The sequence below is a fragment of the Diabrotica undecimpunctata genome, chromosome 3 (genome assembly GCF_040954645.1).
Source record: "Diabrotica undecimpunctata isolate CICGRU chromosome 3, icDiaUnde3, whole genome shotgun sequence".
NCBI lineage: Eukaryota > Metazoa > Arthropoda > Insecta > Coleoptera > Chrysomelidae > Diabrotica > Diabrotica undecimpunctata.
In genome coordinates, this window is record NC_092805.1 from 154,414,757 (window position 1) to 154,430,432 (window position 15,676).

The 15,676-nt window shown below is 35.3% G+C and overlaps 2 protein-coding genes across 2 annotated transcripts; one reads left to right on the plus strand and one right to left on the minus strand.

The window, feature by feature from the left end:
• Positions 1 to 1,433: 1,433 nt before the first annotated feature.
• Positions 1,434 to 3,002, minus strand: LOC140436101 (matrix metalloproteinase-18-like). Its single transcript, XM_072524808.1, has one exon. The coding sequence runs from the start codon at positions 3,000 to 3,002 to the stop codon at positions 1,434 to 1,436; it is 1,569 nt and encodes a 522-aa protein (XP_072380909.1).
• A 7,111-nt stretch (positions 3,003 to 10,113) lies between these two features.
• LOC140436102 (uncharacterized) lies at positions 10,114 to 13,551 on the plus strand. Its single transcript, XM_072524809.1, has one exon. It carries the CDS (start codon positions 10,114 to 10,116, stop codon positions 13,549 to 13,551), a length of 3,438 nt encoding a protein of 1,145 aa, XP_072380910.1.
• The last annotated feature ends 2,125 nt before the right edge of the window (positions 13,552 to 15,676 follow it).

Consider the following 15,676-nt stretch of genomic DNA (forward strand, 5'->3'; position numbering starts at 1 on the left):
GAGAATGACAATATCGCCAAACAGAGCTATATCATATATTGAACCTAGTTTGAATGGGATTCCACGTCTGTTACGGTCCATCATCTTATCACGCCGCCTGTCGACTACATCTACCCAAATCATCTAGCACACGTCATCGTAAAAAGACACTCCTTCAGCCTATCGCTTCTTCTTCTCTATATATCTCTCTCTCTCTCTCTCTCTCTCTCTCTTTCTCTCTCGAAACAATACGAAAGGTGACGCTGAAAACGATATAACGTCGTGTAAGGTATTACTAGCAAGAGAACATGATTATTTAAAGAACGTATACCATTCTTACAGTATGACCAAACCGACAAACGACCTCAATATAATCTCTGAATAAGTACTACAATACAGCACTATTATTCGTTATATGTGAATCTACGGCAGTTCGAGTAATATTATAAAAAAATTATAGAATACAAATATATTGTGATTTGCATACTAGGTTTTATCTACGACAATTCGGGTGATATAAAAATCGCCGAATACAAATGGTGAGTTGCATACTATATCTTATCTATGACAGTTCGGGTGATATTGTTTTGTAGGTTGGTATTGCGCTTCGGGTCTCTGGTAAGAAATACTTACATAGACTGCATGAAAAAAATATGTTAGCAAGGCCAGCAGTAAGTAATGGTTAAATGTAATAAGTATGTTAAGGTGTAAGGTAAACGATAATAAAATATTGATAGTATCGAAGCGATGGAATGTATGTGTAAAGCTAGGTATAAAAATGATGAAAGCATGCAATGAATGGAAGGTAGTCAATTCGGTTCGAACATAAATTTGCTGAAAAAACAGAAAATATATGTTCTTAACAGCAGTCACCAACGTGAAGGTACGACTACATCGACTGCCATGTTAGTGGGGGATGATGGTTAGTAGGAATGAATTATTTTACACTATATGATAATATATATAATAACAATATACTTAACTGTACTCAAAATCAGCTCATGATTTAATATGGTTTAGAAGACATCTTTTATTGATGGACATCTTTTATGTTAAGACATCGACACTTTGGTGTAAATTCATTAGTTACTATGTTGTATAGCATTCAAATGAATTATTGGGGGGCTAATAACTCTAGGTTATCTTTAAAAATAGGAAATTCTCCGACTCCTGTTTTGGGACAGGCTATCGAAGAATTGACTTAAATCTAAATCGAGGAAGACCATTAAGTTATCGATTGTCTTAGGAGGCTGCACGAACACATAGCTCTGGAATTAACCAGAACGGTTCATTAATTTGCCAGTGGTCCATGATATCTTTTAGTGGTCATATCTAAACATATTTTTAAATGTGCTAATCTTAAGTATCTTGATTTAGAATGCAGTTTCGCTAAAAAACTTTTTATTCTTTTCAATTCTAACATAATATTTCTTAAAAACATATCTTTTACACTTTTAATTATATACAGATACAAGTTTAGATATTAGAGTTTTTAATTGTTGTAAGATATTTTCGTTTGGGCAAGGCACTCCAAATAGATTCCAATTAAATGGTCCTGCTGCAATAACTTTTCTTGTAAATTCATTAAATTTATAGTAAGTATTTTGACGGAAAAAGTAAATATGGCCATCAATCCATCGAAGTGCGAGAGAAATATCTTCAGGTATTCCCGGAAATATGTCTTTTATCCAGCCTCTTCTTACCTCGCTAGTAAAATCATTAGAAAATTCTATATATGACATATTGTTGTAAAATGTATAGGATTGCCCGGAATTTGATTGAAAAATAGCATTGATGTGTGCCTTCTTGGGTATATTAAGTGTAAAATTATCAATATATTGAATGCTAGGAAAGGATGCTGAGAAATATTTGTTTGGTGGCACAATTGTAACCAAATCACCGCCTGTTGTTTGAAAAATGTGTTGTAAAGTGTATTGACGTAATTCTGTAGGAACATAATCAGCAAGAAGTTCAGGCTGAGATGGAATAATCATTTCGTTCAAGTCTAGTTTCCATATAAATTTATCGCGGGCGATATATAATCGGTAATTTGAAAACTCTGGAGCAGTGGCTAGAAACATAAAATCTGGAACAATATCACACAAAGTTTTCGGTTGCTTACTAGGCCTTGGTCTTGTCGAACTAGTTGTTGGTCTTGACGTTGTCGAACTAGTTGTTGGTGTATGTACCGTTGTATACCTTGAGCGGGCCGGTTGCTTACGAGTTGTTGTAAACTTTGGGATTGAAGCATATGTATTGTTAGGCCCATATAGATATTGTATTGCAGTTATATCATCATCATGTAGACCACTAATCTTATGCTGATACATACTATACATGACAGCACTTTGTGTTCCACTATGACCGATTCCAAGAGCATGCCCAATTTCATGAACCAGTACCATAAGAAAACTTATACGGCCTTCAGGTATAGAGTCGTTTCCAAAATGCCAGGGCTTCGTTATATCTAAATGTATTTCTGTACAGGTGCCTGTGGAATGAGGAAAGTATGAATGTCCTAAAGCACCACCACCTCCAACAAATATAGTTGGACATTCAGCATCGCCCATACAATTTGCTCTAAAATGATGAGTCCCCCTAAGCATAATTATGGTTATATCTGGTGGCTCTAGCGTAGGATTTGTAACCATTGTGAATGTTAAGGTTGAAACATTTTGCCACATCTGAAATGCCATTTCTGCGTCTTTTTGGGCCTTGGGCGTTCTTTGAGGAAAATACCATCGCAGGTGTTGTTTGTGCCATGGAGAAGCCACTATAAATTCGTTATCACTGTGTTGACAACGCGGGCGACGCATAAATTTGATTGTTGCATTATTAAGCAATCCATCCACTGGTAAATTATACTTTTCTTGGAAGTTAATTATCAAAGTAGAGAAATCTGTACTATTATCGATCTGTTCATATTGATTTAGATATGCAATAGCGTCTTTTTCCGAGAAATCTTGGCAAAATACGCCTGTGAACGTTAGCATAAAAACTAATACGTCTATTCCCTTCAACATCTTGGCTGAGAATGATTTTAAAGAATATTAAGTAGCATATATATATATATATATATATATATATATATATATATATATATATATATATATATATATATATATATATATATATATATATATAATTCAATGTTTAAGTCAATATATTTCTTTAACCAAGGTGATTGTTTAAATTTTAGGCATCGATGAATCTTAGCAAGCTTCAATAAGAGGTCTCTTTACCAGGATTATATTTATCACCCATGTACTTTGATGTGAACAATGTGTCTAATTGTGGGCTAGACTAGTATCAAATCTGAAAGCTGTTCGAGACCTGTTCAAGACCTGTTCAAAGCTGTTCAAGACCTGTTCAAGACCTGTTCGAGACCTGTTCAAGACCTGTTCGAGACCTGTTCAAGACCTGTTCGAGACCTGTTCAAGACCTGTTCGAGACCTGTTCAAGACCTGTTCAAAGCTGTTCGAGACCTGTTCAAGACCTGTTCGAGACCTGTTCAAGACCTGTTCGAGACCTGTTCAAAGCTGTTCGAGACCTGTTCAAAGCTGTTCAAGACCTGTTCAAGACCTGTTCAAGACCTGTTCAAAGCTGTTCGAGACCTGTTCAAAGCTGATCAGGACCTGTTCGAGACCTGTTCGAGACCTGTTCAAGACCTGTTCAAAGCTGTTCAAGACCTGTTCGAGACCTGTTCAAGACCTGTTCGAGACCTGTTCAAGACCTGTTCGAGACCTGTTCAAGACCTGTTCGAGACCTGTTCAAGACCTGTTCAAGACCTGTTCAAGACCTGTTCAAAGCTGTTCGAGACCTGTTCAAGACCTGTTCGAGACCTGTTCAAGACCTGTTCGAGACCTGTTCAAAGCTGATCAGGACCTGTTCAAGACCTGTTCAAAGCTGTTCAAGACCTGTTCGAGACCTGTTCGAGACCTGTTCAAGACCTGTTCAAGACCTGTTCAAGACCTGTTCAAGACCTGTTCGAGACCTGTTCAAGACCTGTTCGAGACCTGTTCAAGACCTGTTCGAGACCTGTTCGAGACCTGTTCAAAGCTGATCAGGACCTGTTCGAGACCTGTTCAAGACCTGTTCGAGACCTGATCCAGAGCTGTTCAGAAGTTAAGCGAATACCTACATTTTACGATGAATAAAGATTTGAAAAGACAACTTATAACTAAACGGAGAAACATCCAAAGTAAATTAAGACAATTAAAACAAGGACAAATAATCCAAGAAGATTTATTTAATCCAATTACAAAACACTTGAAAAATATCGAGAACAAGTTAAATAGTTCACAAAATTCCAGTCCAGAAAATGAAACAAAAACCGATGAACCTTTAAGGTACATTAAAAACGATGATGACGATAATGAAACTACTGACTTTGAAACAAGTGAAATCAAACAATCGATATTGGACAACATTGAAGTGGATGATATAAAAGAACAGATAAAAAATGATAAACACTCTGAAAATCGATCAGCAATTAATGCTAATAATAAACGATAGGGTGTCAAAGAGACCTTATACATAGCATTTTCTTAAATCAGACACCACAATGTAATTCATCATTCAAAATCCTTTAATTTGATGGGTCATACGTCGATTTCCGCTTATCCGTTCAAAAGATATATGGTAAGGTGTCATAACGGCCGTTGTAATAACTTGGTCGAACTATAAATGCTTATTTATTGTTATTAACAATAAAACAAAACCATTGACATAGAAAAAACTCTTATCGCATTTTGATCTCTAGCAAACCCTAACTCGCTCAATTTTTCACCAAGTGCTCCGTGCAGTATACCATTAGAAAGGTATTTTCATGTATATTACGAAAATTACCGACCAAGTGCGATATGATCATTATTTATGGCTAAAAACATCATAAAACGAACCAACGTTAAATTCCTAATTCTCCTATACTAATACACATTATATCTATATGAAATTTATCTAGAAATGTGGAGGCGTCCACGCTGACTGAGACGCTCACGAAAAATTCGAGATGCGGGTGTACCGACGCATTCTTCATCGAACATGCCACCAAAATAGAGGTAGGCTACAGAATCGGAAAGATAAAGAATCAAAAAGCACAATTAAACAAGGAAAACTTGAATATCTATTCTATATACCAAGACAACTATCGTATACTGCAATTGACTATTTAGGATAAAAAGAGACACTAAGCGAGGGTTAGGCAAGACAAGACACTTATGGAGCGTGGTAATAGATAGGGCCCACATCGGTCGAAAGCAAGTTTCGAAAGCATGATCAGAATTGCTATGTTAATAGCTAACGTACGCAGTGGACTTAACGATGAAATGTGAAACCAATCCTAGTGTATACTGACCATTTACGTTTAAAATTAGCAAAAAAATTGTTAATATAGTTATTTATACAAAAATCCAAACACACACATTTTCTGACTGAAGAAGTTTTGTGTAATATTAGCCTTATTTTTATAAAGCATATATTAAATGGATAAAATTAGTATTAATCAAAGAATTGAAATTATATACAAAAATGAATAATGTTAAAATAGTACATTTGTTAGCAAACCGGATAAAGCCTTATGATAACGAGGTGCTGCATAATTCAAAACACGTAAACATCCGATAACAAAATTTATTTTTCATTTCGAAACAAAGGAAATAAAACCGCATATACAAGTTTGTAAATTGATAATAACGGTTCTCGTACAATTTTGATAAAACCAGAAAATAAATTGTTTTTATTCTAGAATTTTCGCTGCGATATCCTAGAGTATAAATAACCGAATCTAGCATGAATTATACATAGTAACAGTCTTAGACGAACTATATTGTGTACAGTTTTAGTGAGTGAATAATATAAGGTAAGTTATTTTTTGTAATAAATATAATTTTATTTCTTTTAATCTATTCATTTAATATACATTAACAGAATATTGTTATATTTTACTTTCTATTTTCCTATTTGTGATTTTGATTTATACGTTTTCTTGCGTTTTTCTAAATTGGTTAATGCATCGCATATTTTTAACTGAGTTCACGTTTTACTTAAAAAATAATAGCTCTTTATGATACATTACTACTATACTTCTTTTTCTTTTATTTCCTTGTTATATATAAATAAATGAGAGAGGTTTTTTACTCTCTATATTAAGATAATAGTATATGATTTTACGGTTAATTTTTTTATTTCTAATTTGATTTGACGTTTTATTTCGGAAATAGCGGCTTTTATCTCACATTTTTATAATACTTTTTCTTTAAAAAAAAAAAATAATAATAATGATATTTTATCTTCTTACGCTTAATAGGCATTGCATACTATATTTTATCTATGGTACTTAGGCGATGCTATATTAAATTTTATCTATATTGCATACTATGTTTGACACTTAGGTAATGTCAGATTAATTTTAAAATATGCGTTGTATACTATATTGTATCTATGAGTGTTATGATGGTGCTGTTGGAGATGAAAGAAAATATCTAGCATTAATTAACTTTTAATTGATTTATTAAAGTGTAAATATGTTCAATCTTTTATAAGAAATACTAATAATAATTATTCTCTCTGAAACATGTGCTCTTCTTAATTATTCAATTATATCTAAGTTTCATAATTCAGCGATAAGTTTCATTGCTTCATGGCTACTTAATGCATCTGGCATGAGTTTAAGTCCCTCTACTAGGAAATTCGGATCGTTGTTTACATTATAGAGGAGCCATATTTTGTTCAATTCCTCGTACAGCTGTCCACTTTCAAACTTGGTCTATGGTTTGTTTTTGACTCGTTTTCGGCTTTGCTGCTTTCCAAATACTGTTTTGTTGTTTTCCCTTCATTGTTTTCATTTGAACTTTTCTTTAGCCGTCCCATGTTTTTAGTTGATAAACAATGTCTTGACGAGGGTTTTCTTCTTCTTCTTTCTTTCTCAACATACATGGGTTTGATAATTTTCTTGAATTTTTCTGGGAACGCTTGATGTCTTAAATATCCTCGGGAATCTCGATGAATACCTGTAACTTCTAATATTTTTTTATAGTTAATGCAATCGTTTGGCGTAAAGTCTTGTGGTTTCTTGTAAAATATTAAATTATATAATCCATTAGTAGCTTTATACTGATTATTGTTAACCCATATATGTTTAGGAGTAAATTTTATCTCCTTATCGCCCATTACCCATTTATCAGTTGTCCAAACATACTGTGGCCCATAACTTCGGTCGATATCTGGCGAATCATGCCAATATTTTTGAAGGTGTTCGGATCTCTCTTCATCCTTCTGCTGGGTATTGTTTTGATGTTCGCTAGTGTCTTCATGCTTCTCCGATTGATGTACAGTTTTCTGATAATTGTCGCTAGTGTCTTCATGCTTCTCCGATTGATGTGTAGTTTTCAGATAATTGTTTATTTCTGTAAGAGGTTCAGTTATAGGTGTGAACATAGTTTCGAGATGTTCTTGTAGTTCACTCTGCATTCTTTTGAGAGCTTTGTACTTTGTTACAATAATTTTAGCAAGCTGCTTAATACGCTGCTCTCTGTTCAACGACTAAATGTCGATTCTGTAGTTAACAGCTCTAGTTATTACCGGCTGACTAGTATCCTACGGGTAGCAGGCTGGATGATGTATTGTTGTAGAGTGCGGACAGACTTGTTGCTGACTGCAGGCTGACATGTCTTTGATTTGTTGATAACTAGACGTTAAGTACTGCTAGACTTGATCCTCACAGGACTTAGGCAACTCTGACTAGACACTAACTCGATGATGACAACGTCGTGTGTGGTTTCACATTTTTAAATCTAAGGCAAAAGTGATGGTACATAAATGTATGTTCAATACCCTTCTTGTTTTCTTTAGCGCATATATCCTTGATGATCTAGTTCTACCTCTATTCCTTTTGGTGTTATCTTCTGTGTCGTTCTTGCGTGCTGTAAAAGCGTAATGTAAAGCTATTTTGTTCTCTGTTGTCCTGTGCTTACGTCTATGGTTGTTTATAAATGTGTCTCTGCATATCTTAGTATCCTTTGTTGTTATTTGTTCTGTAATTTTCCTATGCCGTAAAACGTGACGTAAAGCTCTGTTGTTACCTGATGTGCCGTTATCCTGTAAGATAAGTAACCAGGTTAAGTTAAACTATGGTGTTTTAGTTATATATACCTATACCATTCTAGTATCTTTTACTTTCTAGTAAATTTTTTTTCATAGTTTACTTCTTTCGTATAAGTTATTCGACACCATATACGTAACAGACGTACCAGTATTATCTTTAAATATGTGAAAAAACCCATGTTTCTTGATCTCTCTCTCTCTCTCTCTCTCTCGCCCTTATGAGACATTCTTTGTACTCTTTCTTTTTTATAGGCATCGATAACGTATTTACAACTGTTTGGGATCTCGGTTATGTAAATAATCATTTTGTTTTTGTCTTCAAGCTATAAATAAAAAAACAATTACTTCAAACATTACTTTTATTTATTTCCTAGTATCTTTGCTACAGTAATATAAATGTTTTTTCGTATTTCCAGTAGACATGGCGGAGCCTCTTTAAAATATGCTGTCATCGATTTGCTTTTCTTAAAATCATGATAATGACAATCATTCTTGCATCTTCATCACTTTTACGCATAAACACTCCCTTTTTTCATCATAAATTCTATTTGATGAGGCTGATGAGATGTTTTGTAATTTCATTTGTTGGATCGAATACTATCCCATTATGTTCATTCCAGAAATGTGGCGTAATTACAATTCCATTTGAGTAGACCTTTTTACCTACTACCACTTTTGTTGTTATCCCATACTACCTGGCAATTTCATGAAAGATTAAACTAGCCGGTAAACACGCGCCTGCGTAGTTGGCTCGAATAAATTCTTGCTCGATACATGTCTTGATCAAGTTTAACTGAATGTATTGTTTCATATTGGAGCAACTGATGTGTATGCTTTGACTATTTTTTCGATGAATTAAAACTTGTTGCTAATATTCAGAGTGTGTTAGTGATGAATGTGGTGGTGGGAGTTCCCTCGGCGAAAGTTTATGCAAATCTAACTGAATAGTTTTCAATGCAATGTTTATTCTTCATATGTCGATATATATATCGGTTCTATTTATACATTTTCCACATCTTTCGCAAAGTATCTGGCGTCTATCATAATTAAATTACCATGCTTTGAAATCTTCGTAACTAGACCAGGAAGAAGAATTATATGGAACCCACTTTCCATCATTTAAACCTCCTTTAATGTATCGCAAAATTCGCTTGAGGTGACATCGGGATACTCCTGAAGACAACTTTTATAATTCCTAACCATGACTTCTTCTTGTGATAGAATGATATAGAATGATAAGATCAACTTATAATTTTATATACCTACACCAATCACCACAATCTTTCTGCTAAAATTTTGTTTCATAGTTGGTGGTACTGCTTCTTTTTATGTTGGTAGTACTGATACTTCCTTATATCTCTCGTAGCATTAGGGAAAAAATGTAACCAAGTTCAATAAATATCTTAAATGTAGCACTTTTACATTGATTCTTATGGAAGAACAAGCACAAACCCACACATTTCAGGGGCCTTTTATAAACCATTCAGTCTTCCGTTCGACTAAAAGTACTCCTTTTACTACACATTAAGGTTTTTTCTTCATTCTGTTTCAGATATTCCTAGCGATCAGACGTGTGCTCTGGTAAGTCTTTAAAGAAACATGTTGGCTAAACTTATTCCACTTATAGCATCCATCTTAGGCTTAATCAGAACTGATTATAATGAGCAAAATGTGAAAAAAGGATTGGTAGAATGTACTAAGGCAATGAAAAAGATCAGGGACTCAATGAGATACGCCAAGACGATGGGGGAGAAGCAGCACCTTGAAGCCCAGATGAGGCATGTGAAAACGTTGAGAAAGCAACTAAAAGCCGAACAGAAAAAGGGGACGGGACTGTCACCGACAAAGGAGACTGCTAAACATAGAGTGCAATGGGATGACTCAATATCAGCATTCCACTCGAGAATTAGAACGGGAGTCATCTCAAACCTCAAACACAAGGATCCAGGCAGTTTCCTTCTAGATTGCAAAGCCCTGTTTAAGCGGAGAATACAAAACGCCCTTAAGAAAGACGAGGCAGTAAAGGTGAATATGACATTTGGTGGAGACTTCGAGATAGCCAGCGGAGAGAAAATCCTTAAGGATACAAAATATTTTACTACTTCAAACTCACCAATCTATCGAGACACCAATCTTGATGAATGGTTTGAAAAGAAAGTAATGGAACCCATCAACAGAGACTTGGAAGAATTCCAAGAACGTGATTCTGGATGGGCACTAAAAGCTGTTGTTAACCTGGGGGTAAACATTAACAAATATACGCCGCAACTTGGTTCCTCTTACATTGAACTTCCTCCTCAAATAAAGAGAAAGAAAGCATGCGTTAACGTCAAAAATGATGACGAGGCATGTTTTGCGTGGTCTGTCATATCAGCGTTGAATCCTGTTGATAAAAATCCTCAAAGAGTGTCAAAATATCCGCATTACTCCCAAGTGCTAAAGTTGAAGGGAATACAGTGGCCTATGACCATCAAACAAATTCCTAATTTTGAAAAACAGAATGGTATTTCTGTAAACGTTTATATTTTGAAAAAAGAAAAAAGGAATTTCACGACCCTCCCAACCTTTCTAACAAAGAACAAGAAGGATAAACATGTGAATCTGCTTCTTGTTCAAGATAAATATGATGAGCAAGGTCCTATTAGATACCATTATGTTTGGATAAAAAGCCTATCTCGCCTTCTCTCCAACCAATTAAGCAAAGAAAAGAAAACAAAATATTTCTGCAATGCCTGCCTCCATTATTTTCGATCACAGGAACAGTTAAATATTCATAAAGCATGCTGCAAAGGACGATTAGATCATATATGCGATAGATGTCTACAACCGTTTTCATCGGCTGTTCAGCTAGAAGCTCACACCGAAGACTGTATAAGGATTAACGATACTGCCATTAAAATGCCTGAGAACCGTAATAAAATGCTTAGATTTAAGAATTTCCGTAATAAGATTAAAGCCCCCTTCGCCGTATACGCGGATCTCGAGAGTGCTTTGAAACGTACGGGAGATCCTAAAAAACCTCAAGAGCATGTTCCTGTAGCAGTTGGTTATTTCTTTAAATGCTCGTATGATGACAATTTGTCGTTTTATGACTCATATCGAGGAAAGGATTGCATGAAATGGTTCGCAGATAAACTTAATCAGCTTGCTGAGGATGTTTCTACGGTGTTTATGTGCCCATATGATATAAATATGACAACTCAGCAAGAGAGCGATTTCCATGCAGCCACTCATTGCCATATCTGTGAGCAGCGCTTTTCCCCCAATGATAAGAAAGTACGGGATCACGATCATCTCACTTCAGAAAATAATTATAGAGGTGCAGCTCACGAAGGGTGTAACATTAATTATAAAGATGCTCATACAATTCCAATAATATTTCATAATCTCTCCGGATATGACGCACATTTTATTATTAACGATATTGCTACACACATCAAAGGCCCCGTAGATCTTCTTCCTATTACTAAGGAAAAATACATTTCTTTTACAAAACATATTGATGATGCTCGAATTAAATTCCGTTTTATCGATAGTTATCGATTTATGTCTTCTTCTCTTGATAAATTATCTTCTTACCTCCCCGAGTTTCCTAATCTCAAGTCCCAATATATTTCGCTTCCTGAGGAGCAATTTAATCTACTTACAAAAAAGGGTATCATGCCATATGATTATATAGATTCATTTAAAAAATTCTGTGAGACTTCTTTGCCTCCTATTGAGTCTTTTTACAATAAACTTGAAGATATGCCATGTCCTCGTCGACATTATCGTCGCGCTCAAGAAGTCTGGTCATCATTCAATTGTGCAACTCTCGGGGATTATGTCGATTTATATATGAAAACTGACATTCTTCTTCTTGCAGATATCTTTGAGCGATTCCGATCCAGCTCTCTTCAAACTTATAATCTTGACCCTGCTCACTATTATACTTTACCTGGTTTTACGTGGGATGCAATGCTTAAATATACAGGACAAGAACTGGAGCTTTTAACCGATCCTGACATGCATTTGTTTGTTGAGCGCGGCATTCGTGGTGGTTTGAGTCAAGTTTGCTCTAAAAGACGATCTCGCGCTAACAATCCATACATCAACAACTATGATCCATCTAAACCAAAAACGTTCCTTATGTATTTTGATGTTAATAATCAGTATGGTTGGGCCATGTCTCAATATCTTCCATATGGCGGTTTCGAGTGGGTCGATGCCAATATTGATGTCCTTTCCATTGCTGACGATGCTTCTGAAGGGTACATTCTCGAGGTTGATCTGGAGTACCCTCAACATCTTCATGATCGTCATAAAGATATCCCGTTTTGTCCTGAGTCTTTAAATTCTAAGACTATGCTTCCTCCTACACGTCCGCGAGAGCAGACTAAATTAATGGCCACCCTACAAGATAAAGAACGATATGTAATACATTATAGAGCACTAAAACAGGCGCTTGCAAATGGATTGATCCTGAAAAAGATACATAGAGTATTGAAATTCAAACAGGCTCCATGGTTAAAGTCATACATCGATCTTAATACAAATCTCCGGAAGGCAGCGAAAAATGAGTTTGAAAAGGATCTTTTTAAGCTTATGAATAATGCAGTGTTCGGGAAGACTATGGAATCAGTGCGCAAGCGCGTTGATATAAAGTTGCTTACTTTGTGGGAGGGTCGTTACGGAGCTGAAGCTAGAATATGTAGCCCATTGTTTAAGAATGCAACGATTTTTAGTGAAAACTTGGTAGCTGTTGAGATGCGTAGAGCTGAAATATGGCTAGATAAACCAATCTATATCGGAATGAGTATTTTAGACTTGGCTAAAACGACAATCTATGATTTTCAATATGGTTACTTAGCTGGCAGGTTCGGAGAAAACTTTACAACTTGCTATACTGATACCGATAGTGTAATCGTGGAAATACGTGAACAAGACCCATATGAGGCTATGAAAGAAGATTGCTACAAATATTTTGATACCTCAGACTATCGTAAAGACAATATTTATGGTATCCCTCAGGTTAACAAGAAGGTGTTGGGCATGATGAAAGATGAGAATAAAGGCCGCATTATGACCGACTACATAGGTCTTCGAGCAAAATTGTACACGGTAAAAGTAGCTGCCACTGAAGATGAGCTAAAAGAAAAACGTAAAGAGTTGAAAGACGAAGAATATGAGGATGAAGAAATTGAAGTAATTATTAAAAATTTTAGGTTAACAAAGAAGGCGAAGGGGGTAAAGAAATCTGTGGTGAACACGAAAATTACGTTTGAGGACTATGTAGAGTGTTTGGATAACTTAAAAGAGGTGTATGCTTCACAGAATCTAATACGCTCAGATAAGCACCATGTTTATACCATAACACAAAGCAAGATTGCGCTAAGCCCTAATGATGATAAAAGACATCACCTTCTGAAGTCATATGATACACTTCCGTGGGGGCATTATTTAATTGATTCTAAGATGGATGTTGATTAGATTTAACAATAGTCATATTTTATCATTTATCCTTGATGATTGACTTTTAAGATGTATGTAAATTGTATATTGTCGTTTTTATAACGTGGTTTATTTATTACAACTTAAAATATATCTGATTCAGAATTTATTAGTCATTATTTCACCATTTCATTTCGCTTTTCGTTTTTTTATATTATATGATAATTGAAATAGATCTTAATTTTCTAAATATTATTTCTAAATCACGATACTTAAGATTAGCACATTTAAAAATATGTTTAGATATGACCACTAAAAGATATCATGGACCACTGGCAAATTAATGAACCGTTCTGGTTAATTCCAGAGCTATGTGTTCGTGCAGCCTCCTAAGACAATCGATAACTTAATGGTCTTCCTCGATTTAGATTTAAGTCAATTCTTCGATAGCCTGTCCCAAAACAGGAGTCGGAGAATTTCCTATTTTTAAAGATAACCTAGAGTTATTAGCCCCCCAATAATTCATTTGAATGCTATACAACATAGTAACTAATGAATTTACACCAAAGTGTCGATGTCTTAACATAAAAGATGTCCATCAATAAAAGATGTCTTCTAAACCATATTAAATCATGAGCTGATTTTGAGTACAGTTAAGTATATTGTTATTATATATATTATCATATAGTGTAAAATAATTCATTCCTACTAACCATCATCCCCCACTAACATGGCAGTCGATGTAGTCGTACCTTCACGTTGGTGACTGCTGTTAAGAACATATATTTTCTGTTTTTTCAGCAAATTTATGTTCGAACCGAATTGACTACCTTCCATTCATTGCATGCTTTCATCATTTTTATACCTAGCTTTACACATACATTCCATCGCTTCGATACTATCAATATTTTATTATCGTTTACCTTACACCTTAACATACTTATTACATTTAACCATTACTTACTGCTGGCCTTGCTAACATATTTTTTTCATGCAGTCTATGTAAGTATTTCTTACCAGAGACCCGAAGCGCAATACCAACCTACAAAACAATATCACCCGAACTGTCATAGATAAGATATAGTATGCAACTCACCATTTGTATTCGGCGATTTTTATATCACCCGAATTGTCGTAGATAAAACCTAGTATGCAAATCACAATATATTTGTATTCTATAATTTTTTTATAATATTACTCGAACTGCCGTAGATTCACATATAACGAATAATAGTGCTGTATTGTAGTACTTATTCAGAGATTATATTGAGGTCGTTTGTCGGTTTGGTCATACTGTAAGAATGGTATACGTTCTTTAAATAATCATGTTCTCTTGCTAGTAATACCTTACACGACGTTATATCGTTTTCAGCGTCACCTTTCGTATTGTTTCGAGAGAGAAAGAGAGAGAGAGAGAGAGAGAGAGATATATAGAGAAGAAGAAGCGATAGGCTGAAGGAGTGTCTTTTTACGATGACGTGTGCTAGATGATTTGGGTAGATGTAGTCGACAGGCGGCGTGATAAGATGATGGACCGTAACAGACGTGGAATCCCATTCAAACTAGGTTCAATATATGATATAGCTCTGTTTGGCGATATTGTCATTCTCTGTTAACCTCACTTTCCTTCAATGTCTATTATGCTAAAATCAAAAGTAATGAAGATCCGATATTGTGCCGTTTTGACAATGTCTTTGTCTTTGTTTTTTGTGTCAAAGTATTCCCCGTCTCCTCCCCGTTCCAACGAGCCCTCGTACGTCATGATCGGACCAAAAGCAACGAAGATATGATGTAATGCCGTTTTGGCATTGTCTATGCGTTTGTTTTCTATCTCAACGTGTTCCCCGTCCCCTCCGCTTTCCAACGATACCATTCACGTCACGATCCGACGAGCCGTCGCGCCTCCACCAAAAAAAGCGTCAAAAATGACCAGAATCGACCTTAGCGATTTCCCATGTTAATTTCCATAAGAGTTGAGCCAGTCCCCGTGCTGCCCCTTTACTAACGTCAGCTCTTCATAAGTCCAGAGCAATTATTTGGTAAAGAAGTAAAATGAGAAGAAAAGCTGAAGCAAAATACTAATTTGAAGAATTTGACAAATAAAGCGCCTGGTTTTCGTCACAATGAAAAAATTGTCAAAACTGACGAGAAACGTCAGCTCTTC

What these genes read in the sequence shown, in the direction of transcription:
- LOC140436101 (XM_072524808.1), bottom strand. Translation starts at nt 3,002, where the DNA reads ATGTTGAAGGGAATAGACGTATTAGTTTTTATGCTAACGTTCACAGGC.
- LOC140436102 (XM_072524809.1), top strand. Translation starts at nt 10,114, where the DNA reads ATGACATTTGGTGGAGACTTCGAGATAGCCAGCGGAGAGAAAATCCTT.